This window comes from Cibotium barometz, chromosome 24 (assembly GCF_041138505.1).
Source record: "Cibotium barometz isolate CiBa-2024 chromosome 24, ASM4113850v1, whole genome shotgun sequence".
Classification (NCBI taxonomy): domain Eukaryota; kingdom Viridiplantae; phylum Streptophyta; class Polypodiopsida; order Cyatheales; family Cibotiaceae; genus Cibotium; species Cibotium barometz.
In genome coordinates, this window is record NC_141069.1 from 44,303,231 (window position 1) to 44,315,407 (window position 12,177).

General features: G+C 42.4%; 2 protein-coding genes across 13 annotated transcripts in view; one reads left to right on the forward strand and one right to left on the reverse strand.

Annotated features, from left to right (window-relative positions):
• LOC147625348 (polyadenylate-binding protein-interacting protein 8-like) overlaps positions 1–6,273 on the reverse strand; it is a 99,678-nt gene extending 93,405 nt beyond the window's left edge. For 2 of the 12 annotated variants that reach the window (XR_015268956.1, XM_086818670.1), the window contains exons 1-9: positions 5,457–6,268; positions 4,552–4,656; positions 4,367–4,411; positions 4,183–4,255; positions 3,969–4,081; positions 3,718–3,777; positions 3,270–3,317; positions 3,103–3,171; positions 2,865–2,926 (exon numbers count right to left, since the gene is read on the reverse strand). Coding sequence is in view for 4 of the 12 variants with exons in the window: in XM_086818670.1 (XP_086674796.1) it covers positions 2,865–2,926; positions 3,103–3,171; positions 3,270–3,317; positions 3,718–3,777; positions 3,969–4,081; positions 4,183–4,255; positions 4,367–4,411; positions 4,552–4,656; positions 5,457–6,119 (1,238 nt within the window). In the remaining 8 variants the exon portion in view is untranslated. Of the gene's footprint in view, positions 1–2,863; positions 2,927–3,102; positions 3,182–3,269; positions 3,778–3,968; positions 4,082–4,182; positions 4,256–4,366; positions 4,412–4,551; positions 4,657–5,456 lie in introns of those variants that run through there. The other 10 variants (XM_086818673.1, XR_015268959.1, XR_015268958.1 and 7 more) reach the window with 10 other exon arrangements.
• Positions 6,274–10,230: 3,957 nt separating this feature from the next.
• Positions 10,231–11,361, forward strand: LOC147625350 (uncharacterized). Its single transcript, XM_086817968.1, has one exon. The coding sequence runs from the start codon at positions 10,231–10,233 to the stop codon at positions 11,359–11,361; it is 1,131 nt and encodes a 376-aa protein (XP_086674094.1).
• Positions 11,362–12,177: the final 816 nt, after the last annotated feature.

The window sequence follows — 12,177 nt, forward strand, 5'->3', positions numbered from 1 at the left end:
GGGAGGAGCTTGTGCCCATGGTCTTGGACCAGGAGGAACAATTCACGAACCCTCCTTAGGGTGGAGGTTCGGAGGCCTTCACTCGCCAACGGTCGAAAGGCCGTAACACGGGCAAAGGGAAGGCTTCGTCGGAGAAGTCTTCTGAGAAGAAGTCCGTTACTGACCGCGAGAATCTAAAGGCAAAGAGGACCTATAATGATTGTGGCGAAAAAGGCCACTATTGGAGGCAGTGTCCCAAGCGGAAGACCGAGAAGGGTGAAGATTCCTCAGCAGCAATCATGAAAACTCTCCAGTAGATGGCAGCAGTTGGCAGGAACTCTCCAGTACTGATGTTGGTAGTTCTTGTGTTCGTCAGTCAGAGGAAACTGAACAGGTAACTTACGCTATGATGTCTTGTAGTATTCGGGACAAAGAACCTCCTGTAGATGAGGATGTTCTTTCCACGGGGACCTTTCGGAAAGCCAGGCAGGTGGCAGTTGATTACTTGCAGAAGGAGGTGCATACCCCAGGCTTTGTGGTTCCGGGTTCAGAGGGGGTGGTTGACAGGTTTCAGAAGGCCTTGCGTGGTCTTCATCAGGTTTCCGGGACTTGGTTTTGCACTGTAACAGGTGTTGATCCTTGTGAGCAGTGTGATGCCTTTTTGACTCAGAAGCAGAATGGTTCATTGATCTGGTTGATGGACACCAGTTTGGACGGGAGCTTCCTAATGAGGCAGTTGAGCTCATGGTTTGCAGATGACTCTTTGGGAGGCAGGATTGCGTTTCCTGTGGTTTCTGCGGCATGCAAAGGATCATGGACTCTTGTACACAGGAGGGGGATTGATTGATGGAGTCCGACTCCACGGTTGGAGTGACTCTGTTTGGGGAGAGGAGATCCGGACACGAGGAGATCTACTTCAGGCCCAGGAGCAGTTTTACGTAGCAGTCATCTTTTGCCTTGTCGAGGACAGAGGCAGAGTACGGGGCTACTTGTGAGGTGGTGAGGATGCAGAGGTTGCATTGCAGGTTTGGGCTTCCACTGGAGGAACCCATGGTCATCTAGAGGCACTTTGTTCGTGAACAGATCGTTGCTGATGACATCTTCCTAGAGTTCTGTTCGACGGAGGACAGTATGATGGACCTCTTTACGAAGTCGCTATCTCATGATTTGCTCAGGTGGCACCCCAGCTCCCTGTGGTTGGTTTCACAGCCCAGGAGCTGAGAGGGGGTGTTAGAAGTCATCTCCTGTCTATTTTTATACACCATGGCCTCTGTTGTGGGTGTGCCCGCCCTTATTAGGTGTTTTCTCATTTTTCCCCACTCTCCGTATTTTTCTCCCATTTTTCCCTATTTTTTCTATGGCTTGGGTGGCTTCCCTGTGCGTTTGTTGTGGCCGATTGTACCTTCAAGAACCCGACCTCATATCTGTTCAGGCCGACTCAGGACAGCTAGCCGACTGAGTGTATTTGCTGGTCGTGGAGGTTCAGGGACAGTCGGCTGCCTTTAGCACATAGCACAGGTTGACTCGGTATTTGGGGCCATATAAAATGGCCCCATGGCCCCCATTTCATTTTGTATCATTCTCGGGATCTTCTTGTGTATATAGAGCAGAGTTACACGCCTCTCTCTCTCTCTCTCGTGCTGTGATTTTCTGCACTGCGTTTTGCTCTTGTGTTCCCAGATCTGGTCAATATCTCCACTGCGTATTCTGACAATATACATATATACATATGTATCTATACATATATATATAAATGTATATGTATATATCATAGTTGTTATAAGGCGCGCCTCTAACGGTTAGAGGCGTTCGAGGCGTATGAGGCATTCGAGGCGTACGATTGCTTGCATACGATTGCATGACCGAGGCGTCCCCACTGTGTTTGAGTCTTTAGACGGGATCGTTAAGGGCCCAAGGCAGCCCCTCTCACACACACTCTCTCTCTCTCCCTCATTCTCTCCCTCCCTCCCTTAAGCCTTTCTCAAGACCCAAAGTTCAAAGTTCAAAGTTCAAACTTCAAACACACTAGGAATACCCACTTTTGGAGCTCTCTCTATACTCTACCGGTTCATTTCAGTTCATTTCATTTTACTTTGTACCCTTGAATCTTGCTGATGTATCCAGATGATGATGATGGACTATTTTGGTCTCATAGGTGATTTTGGCTTTTTGCAGACGTTTAATATAGCTTTCTTTCTTTCACACACACTCTCTCTCTCCCTCTCATACACACCCTCTCTCTCCCTCCCTCAAGGCTCATACATACACACTCTAGTCTCTCTCTCTCTCTCTCAACTTCCACTGTATATATTATATCTATCTATCACTATATATATATATATATAAAACAGATGCCTCTAACGTCTCTAAAAAATACGAGTCTTTCGAGGCGCGTACGATACCCGCCTCGTACCAAACGCCTCTGACGCCACTAACAACCTTGGTATATATGTATATATATATATATGTGTGTGTGTGTGTGTGTGTGTGTGTGTGTGTGTGTGTGTATGTATATGTATATGTATGTATGTATGTATGTATGTATGTGTGTGTGTGTGTGTGTGTGTGTGTGTGTGTGTGTGTGTGTACACACACACTAATTTGTACAAATAAATATTTGTGTGCGCGTTTGTAATGAAGATATATATATTTTTTTAATCCCATAGATTTTTTAACCAGGGACAAAATCTTTCAAAATAGAACTCCACAAAACCTCAAAGCCAAAATTTTGTGACTATATAGAAAGAAATGTTTATAACCCCAATGACACATTGCGCACTACACAATTTGTTTTGTCGATATGCAAGAATCCTATTTAGGTGAACAAATGGAAAAGTTGAAAATCTCATTTCAAATCACTTGAAATACTGCATAAGTATGGGTACCTGATAGGAAGCGAGCCCAAAATAGCATCACTACAGTTAAGAGCTGCCATAGCACTTTCAGCCTGCGAACACCACATTTAATTTAACACATAGCAGATGTTGATAAAAATGAATCTAATTATACAAAGATATTTGTTGGGGGTGGGGAGAGAGAGAGAGAGAGAGAGAGAGAGAGAATCAGCAACTGAAACCCTGTTGTCAAAAAGAGGGAAAATGCCAACAGATAAAATCAACTCACCCGCACAAACTCCACAAATGCAATCCCGGTTGAACGGCGGTAGTCCCCCAACAACCTTAGTCCTGCTACCTGACCACAACTGAGTTGCAATTTAGAGACGCGTAATTTGAAAGAATCTGTATTACCATCATCAACAGAAACCTTCAAAAGGTACTTCTAAGTTGTACCTCACCGCATGATTGCTCAAAAAATGACTTTACATCAGCCTGTAAAACCTACACAAAACAGCACCACTCAAAGAAAAGTTAGCACAAATACCGTGCGTGTTATGTGCCTAAAGGACAAAACAAGGTTGGATTTTTTTATGAGGTCATGCTGATAATTGTTGCGGCTGGCTAGGGTCTAGCCTCAGGCTCGGAGCTGGTCTTCTAGAGCTTGGTCCTGGCCTCATCTGCCTAGTGATCTCCTGGGAATCATCCGAACTGGAGATAACAGGTTAGACCTAAACCAACTGCACACCTCACCTAAACCCCCTGAGTCCCATACCACCGAAAGACCCAACAGAAGGGTTGTGCAGTATAATGAAACATGAGTGAAGTCATAGTAGGGGCAACAGCCAGTGCCATTTTCCATCACTGACAAATGCATTGTGATCAAAAAGGTTTTGTGTTTCACCTCCTTGGCTATATTTGTGCAGTAAACCGTCCTTGCACACTTTTCACGCTCATCTTCTGACTGCACACAAGTACTTCCATAAGTTCTGTTTTTTTTTTGGTGAGGTGTCAGGGCTTGAACTTTGGTTTGCGTTCAGCCAAATCACTCAGGCAAGGGCCTGCTAACAGGTACCAGGACAAAAATCGAGTACAAGTACAGTCCACTAAGATTGCACAGATTGAAAGCAGCACTTAACTAATGCATTCTCTTACTTGGGGAAGAAAAGTTTCGTTTACAGGATCAATTGCAGTTTTGGAATGTAATACTCTGAGAGGGTAACAACCCAGCATGGTTCCCGCAAGGCCCAACGCTGCCCTTGCTCCCTCTGCATAGTCAGATGCAACAATGTATCACAAACTTTGAGCGAGAGGGCTACTTCAAAGATAGCTAGAGCCACCTCAGTTGAACTAAACTCTTGACTCTCACTCTCATCAGTGAATTCCACAAATCCAAATCTCCGCACAGATTTTGGATTTCCACACACCCGACAGTCTACAACCTGTGCAAAGTCAAATCCCAAGTATGTTTTTACACCATGTGTTAGTGAAGCCTCCAAAAGCTAATAGATAGAAGCCTCCAAAAGCTGATAGATAGAAGTACACAAACTGACCTGGCCACATCTGCCAAAAAGGACAGCCAACTTCTCCTCCGTAACCTAAGGAATCAGCATAAACATGAATCGGTAGATTAATTGTTAAACTAAGACTAAGATCTGGTGGCACTGTCTTTTGCACGTGAATTATGGATTTGATATGATTGAAACTGCTCAAAAAGCAGCAAAAAAATTACTCTAACCTGTTGGTCAATATCTGCAACATAGACAGTCCTTCTGACACGTTGTGCTTTGCTTGTTCTGCGATTGACCCTACGCCTTCCTGACGTGTAGCTGTTAGTTTTCTTCTGCATCAAGAACATCCACACACCGGATGGTAATTTTACCATCAGATGCTCTGAAATTCACATAAAAAGGGGGGAATACTGCAAACAAATGCAATGAGATGTCACATAAGATCAGGGAACTATCGCCAATGAGGTGATAGCTCAAGTGGTGAAGGTGTTCGCCTACGACCAAGAAGTCTTGGATTCAAAACACCCCCTTGGTGCTTCCTCAGCAGCATCACTTATAGGTAAATAATTAAAGGCCTACGGGTGGTGAAAAATCAGTAACTACCAGAGCATCTTGGGTCTAAGGCCAGTCGGGCAAAAAATAATAATTTAGAGAATTACCACATAAGATCCCTTTGAAATGCAAAAATGTCACATCACATGAGATCACAAAAAATATCACATCAGATAACTGTCAGATGGTCTCAAATATATAAGATGGCTTGTGATTGGGGAGTTTCACATGCAGTAGCGTGTCACGCAAGATGGGAATTTTTGCAATTTCACATGATATCGCTTTCAAGTGCAGAGTCTGGCAATCAAGTGCATATTATCGCAAAAGATCAATTTTAATCAAAAGCAGTGAGATTTTACATCTAGTGCAAATTGTTGCCATCAAACGACATTGTGTCTAGCATAAGATCGCTTGTAAACCTGCAGTAAAACATACTTCTCGCCTCTGATGCAGCCCTAACCCTAAACGAGAGCAATCACAAGGTAATTCTCTGCAGATGCCACCTCCTTCTTCACAAAACGATGATCTGAATGCAATCCTGGTGGCAGAAAAACAGCATTATAAAGTGGCCTTGCGTTACCTCATTGAACTCGATGCGTGTGGAAGAAGGCACAAACTCTTCGGCGAGAGGGTTGATTTTGGCGAGGGGATCTTCCCTGTCCGTGCCGAATTGTTTCTGGGGGTCGGCATTGGTGCTGCTTTCCGAAAGGGGGGTGCCATTGGCTAGGGTTAGGGTCCTTCCATCAGTTAGGGCTTGGCCATTGGCTATAGCATCAGAGGCGAGGGAAGAAGAAGGCACAAACTCTTCGGCGAGAGGGTTGAGTTTGGCGAGGGGATCTTCCCTGTCTGTGCCGAATTGTTTCTGGGAGTCGGCATTGGTGCTGCTTTCCGAAAGGGGGGCGCCATTGGCTAGGGTTAGGGTCCTTCCATCAGCTAGGGCTTGGCCCTTGGCTATAGCATCAGCTATGAACAGGATCGCTTTCTTCGTCATCACCACCACCATCATAGTAATCACCAGCAACAGCAGCAGCAGCAACAACAAAATCTGCAAATACTGCAGCACTTTGACCTCGGTCAGAAAACCGATTTCTGCTGCTGCAATGGGAGCTCTGTCTGTCTGCTGCTGTTGACATTGATCGAGATATGAATCGCCTGAAAGATAGGAGAAATTCCGAGGAATGGCGAGCCGCAATGCAGGCAAGGTCAGGGCAAACCCATCTACAGCCCTTTCCACGACTGCCATCGGACAGCACGCCCAAAAACGGTTGCAAGAGAAAGGCCGACCGGGGGCTTCTGAGTTCTGGTCTCCTGCAAGCGACAGCAGAAAACAATGGAAATTGCATTTTTCCAAGGAAGATTCTATTTGTTAAGTGTCCTTACGGATGAGAGCTGGAAGCTTCATAACACTTCCAACGAAGATTCTATTTGTACATTGCATTGTCATTTCGGATGAGAGCTGGAAGCTTCGTAAGACTTGATCACGATCACGAGACATTACCCCAAACACACACAAGCTTCACCAATTGCTCGATCAATTGCTCTACCTCACTCCATGGTACAAATAAAAATCTAGCATTACCAAGAAGATTCTATTTATATAAACAAATCCATGCATAAATATTTTGTAGTATTCTTGTTCCTAAAAAGGCTAGAAAAAAAACTAGAATGCTTTGGTACTCTTATTCACTTGATTGCTTCCGCTTCAACGTGCTTTAAAAGAACGTGTGTCATCTTGAAGTGCTCAAATGAACTTAAATTTGAAAGCATACGTGGAAGGGATGCTAGTGTGACATCCGCAATTGATGAACCTCAAGCCTATGCTTACATTTGGCGGAAATCTCAAAGTACCTCGCAAGACAAAACGTTACAAATTCATTACCACATTTTCTATGTCATTAGTCAAGTCATAGGACTTTTGTGCTTGTTTGTGAGAGTGAGGGGAAAAAAACCATACATAAAGTATGGTGCGGAGTTGGCAAAGTCTTTACTAAAAAATAATAAACATAGGAAAGGTGTCTTTCTCCCATTTCCAAAATAACACTTTCAATATCGAAAGTGGACAAAAGATACACCTTTAGTGTTGAAGGTGGCCACCATACCTTCACCACTCCGTATTGCCTGAAGTCTGGTGCCCTCCAAAGCTTGAGAATTTGATACACATCTTGCAAATGCTCCAAGAAGGTGTCGTGCTTATGCCAGCACTGCAACGCTCCTATCTCCCGTAGCACCTACATAAACCCTGGCAAAGTCGGATCTATGGCCTCGTACGCTCACACTTTTGCAGTCTTCAATATCTCCTGCATGCTCCAAGAACATGAATCTGCAAATATACTTGGAAAGGGTGCTAGAGCCATGTCCGCCTATCGATAAACTGCATGCCTATGCAGTTTATGATCGATGGAGATCTTGAGGTACCTCGCAAAAAGGATAATTACAAATTGGTTAGCACATATGAATCTGAGTGACACGTCGTTGTTTAAGCCATACGAATTTTGTGCTTGTTTGTGCAAGTGAAAATAAAAATTAAAAAACCATATATAAAGTATGGCGGGGATTTGGCATAGTCCTCCCCAAAATTTTATAAACATAAGGGAACGTGACATTCCCTCGTTTCCCAAATAACACTCTCGGTTTCGAAAGTGGACCAAAGATACACCTTCAATGTTAAAAGTAGTCATTAGTTTGTTCAAATATAAAAGAGAGAAAAAAAAGAATACCTTTGTCAACCTGCAATACTGATGTCGATGATGCGACGAGTCTCATGTGATTGTTTCACGATTAATGTGGAGCTATAATCAATGTCGATGTGCACAAGTTATCTTTGGCTTCGTAACCAAAGCCACAATTTGCAAAAAAACATCCAAATCAGGATTAAAATTAAAATGCATGCAAAGCTTCTCCTACACGGGGCTATCAAGGCAGCTTGATCAAATAGCATTAATTACTCTTAGCATGTAATTCTTGGCCCTTTTCCCAAGCTCCAATGCTTCCACAAGCTTTCAAGAGATACTTGGGGAGACACCTTCATGCTATATTAATTCAAAGCATTTGATTGCCTTTTCACTATGCCCTTGTTTAGTATATCCAACAGTCAATACATTCCAAGAGACTACATTTCAAACTAGTAGCTCTTGTTTGGTGATGACAAAGTAGGTCAAGTTCTTGATTCTGTGTAGGCACGTCTTTACCAATCTCCATAGCTAGAGAGCTTGTCTGATGATGGTCAACGTCTATCTAGGAAGTTAAGGGCAAGGTTGAGGGCTTGAGAATAGGCTGCAGATCCAAGGTATTTGGGGGGGCTTCGGCTCTCGTGGTGGGGAAAATGATCCCTTCTTGTGGTGGACTGTGGCAGTAAACCAGTGTACAACAAGGGCTGCGATTCCCAGAAGCAACGCCCACTTCTCGACACAACGCCCATCTCTCTCTCAAAAGCCGACTAGGATCCATGAAAACCCAAACTCTTCCACCCGGAGAGGAAGTGGATAAGGTCTTTCGGAACCTGAGATGGACGACTTGGTCACCTGCATTGCAGAGAATGGACAACGAGAAGCTGAGATTGCACGTGTGCGTTGCTGCCAGTGGACCAAAGGCGTTGTTTCCTACTGGAGTAAAATGAGAGAGAGAGAGAGAGAGAGAGAGAGAGAGGGACTTCTCCTCTCACACTTTAGCACCATATCGATGCACGAAGGAAAATGCATCACGCTATATGTTCGAGGGAGTATCCTCGGCTATAAGAGAGGAAAGCCCAACCAATACCCGAGCACCTTGCTTCTGCACCTGAGAAAGTGGATCGCCTATGTTTACAAGGCTAATCTAAGAAGAATTGCGCCCTACCGTACCGGCTGGGTCACCAAGCACCATGGCAACAGTGGGGTTGTCCAACGGCCCCCCCCTCTCTCTGCATTGGCCATCAAGCATCAAACTGCACCCCCGCCAGCATGCTTGTCTCTGTGCTCAGAGCATAGAGGGAACGAGGAGAGGGAGGGAGAGAGTTGGTGGAAGAGGTTCCATGGGAGATAGTGGAGGAGATTCTAGAGGAGAGGCAAAGGGTTCTCAAGGAAAAGGCTCCGATGGAGCTAGTGGAGGAGATTCAAGAGGAAAGAGAGAGGGTTTCAAAGAAAAAGAATAGGGAACATTTTTTTAACATAAGCCCAATTTCCAATACTTGTATTCAATTGTTCCCATGCAAAGCTACCCGAATAATTAATAGACCACATAAAGCTTGGAGTGAATAGGGGCATACAACGAGTGGAAAAGGAAATTCCATTAATTAACTGAGTGATATTAAGGTTTTTTTTCCTACAAACCTTAGGATAAAAAAACTTACGTAATAATATTAATTAACTGAGTGATATTAAGGTTTTTTTTCCAACGGTTGCAACTGTGCATATCCGTCTCATATCCGTCAACCGCACCCCCCTCTCTCTCTCACCCGTGCGTATTTCCGCCACCCTGCTGATGCCCTCTCTCTCTGTCTCTCTCTCCGTCCATCTCAAAAGTCACCACCAAAGAAAGCAATTGGCTGAGCTCGCTTGTTGTAATTCTTGTGAGATAAACCTTCTCTCTCTCTCTCTCTCTCTCTCTCTCTCTCTCTCTCTCTCTCTCTCTCTTTCTGTCTCTCTCTGCGTGGGGAATGGGGAAACCAGCGGTGCATCCGCTTTTGCTTCTCCTAGGCGCTGTTTTGCTGCTTTTTATTTTCTCTGTTGTTTGCTTCGCACAATGAGCGATTAATTAATTAACCTCAGTTATACAAATGCCTCTGCACGACAACAACTCAGAGAGAACAATGTGCGAAGACGTTCAAGATGTTCAAAAATACATTTTTTTCTAATTAACTAGGCCGGAATGCTTGTGCACAAGTGATGAGAAAATTAGGGCTGTGAGTGGCGTGGGACTACGTTAATCTAGTTGCCCACATACCACAATGAAAGCAAAATTGACTGTAGGGTTGCTTTCTGCTTTGCGCTTTTTCCTTTTTTTTTTGCTTTTAAGATCAGATAATTATTTCAATTGATTGATTAAAAATATCGTAATTACTTACGGTTCCTTGTTGTGGCTCTTGAGCGTTCCAGAAGACGTAGGTTTGTATAACGTCCAGTCCACCATCCTTCGCTTTTGCAATCAGATCCGGCCACATCTGAATTGATTATATGAGGTAATTTTATTAATCCATTTGATAATCCTATCTTTCATGAATATAATTTTCTTAAAATTAGGCAATCAAATACATTAATGTTTCTTTCCACAATTGTATTATCACTAATTTGACTATATGTATTCTGAATTATTAACCTATTTTTTCTTTTTTATTATGTAGTGAAATGTCAAAAATGAAAAAAAGAGCAAGAGAATGAATGACTGGAAAATTTATAAATTCAACTAATGAAGGCCATGAAGTTTCAAGCATAGAACCTAAGAAAAATCGTGGAAGACCAAAGAAGTTATCTAATGAAGATGCAATGTTAGATCAATCCAATGTCAACTTGAAAGTGCTTGAGCTAAGTGTGACAATATCAATAGGTGGTAGTGACATTGATGAAGCATTACTAAATAATCTTCATGATTTTATCACTAAGGAATGCCTTGCTGGTAGTTGCTCATTGGAAAGAGGAGGCACAGTTTTCCATTTACATTATCAAATGGTCATTAGAATTCATGCAAAGTCAATAATTGCAGTTAATAAGCTCATAAAAAAGTATCTTGGTTGGGATAAGAATAATCCCATTGGTGGCATTGTAATGTGTAGAGCATTAAGGCAGAAGAACATGCACACATTTCATGGTATGATAGGCTATTGTATGAAAGATATTGATAAGCCTCATTACAAAAATGTGTCGCATAATATTAGTGCTGAAGATATTTCAAAGGGAATAGAAATTTACATGCAATATGGTGCAGATGATTTGAAGAACAAAGTTTGTCTTACTCCAACAAACATTTTTGATAGAGCATTGATGTTTTGGAAGTTCTATTTAAAGCATCCTTTAGGCAATAATTTCTGCACCACCATTCATAAAATGATCAAGACAGGAAAGTACTACCCGTCTTCTAATTGGATAACACCATATCAAGGAAGAGGAATGGAGCTTCAAAAAGTTGATGCTTTATGGAGGACAATGGTATACCCATCCAACACAACAATGAAAGATATCTATGATATTTTTATTAATAAACAAAATTTTGATGCTTCACATCCAAGATTAGATTGGTTTATGAACAGATGGAAAAGAAATGAGAATGAAGTTGACGATTTGAGGTATGCCTTTAATGAAGATGAAATAGTAGAGAATTCTTATAAGACAAATAAGCAAACAATTGAAATAATGGAGGAAGAGCAAACACATAGACCGGGTAAAGAAATTCAAAAAGATAAAGACATTCCAATTGATATCGAAGTTGATGATAGTGACAATGAGGAGAACATCCACAAGCTAGAATATATTCCTTTATTACAGAAAAAAAATATTGGTATTGTAATCACTTGAAATATCAATAAATGACATTTTTATTATGTTTTTCTCAAATGTGAATCCATAGGAATTTTTGTCTTGAAAAATAAAAAATATCTATGGTTTTCTTTTTGTCGTCCTCTTTTTGAATCGAGAGTTATATTTTTTTCCGAATAGGAGAGCGAATAGCATATAAAACTTAATCGAGAGTGAATAGGACAATCTATCCCCCCAGTTGTGGCGTTCCACGTTATTGATTCTCAATACTACACTTTGTGATGAAATAAAAATATAGTATAAAATTATTGGAATTCGTGTTTCATAGTAAACCAAGACAAGTGTCAAAGGGCATCATGCCCTCTCTACACCACGGGACTAAATGACACATTATGAATTAGGAGGGATCTAAGGCTGAAAAGAGGTGTCGTAATCTTGCCTAATCTAGACCGTCGGATTCCCATCGAGCAAGTGAACTAGGGTGAACTCAGGGTGAACTCTGGAGGGGTGATCGGTGAACTTAGGATATACCATGGGGATTTTTGGGACACTTAGAAAATTTTGGAGGGGTTGAGCTCAATGCCAAAGAGGATTCGAACTTGGAACCATCTGCTCAAGCTTATACTTTCCAGCAGGTTGTGGAGAGTGTTTTTAAATTTAAATCTTGATATTTTGGTCCCTAGTTCACTTTCTTACCAGAAAATGTTTCCCTAGTTCACTTTCTTGCCAAAAAAGGTCTCCCTAGTTCACCCTAGCTCACTCCTAGTTCACCTCACAAGTTCACCCCTAGTTCACCCCTACGAGTTCACTCGTAGTTCACTTGGGAATCCAACAGTGTTGATCAAATCGCGATCA

Coding starts and splice junctions, on each gene's coding strand:
- LOC147625350 (XM_086817968.1), top strand. CDS start 10,231: ATGACTGGAAAATTTATAAATTCAACTAATGAAGGCCATGAAGTTTCA.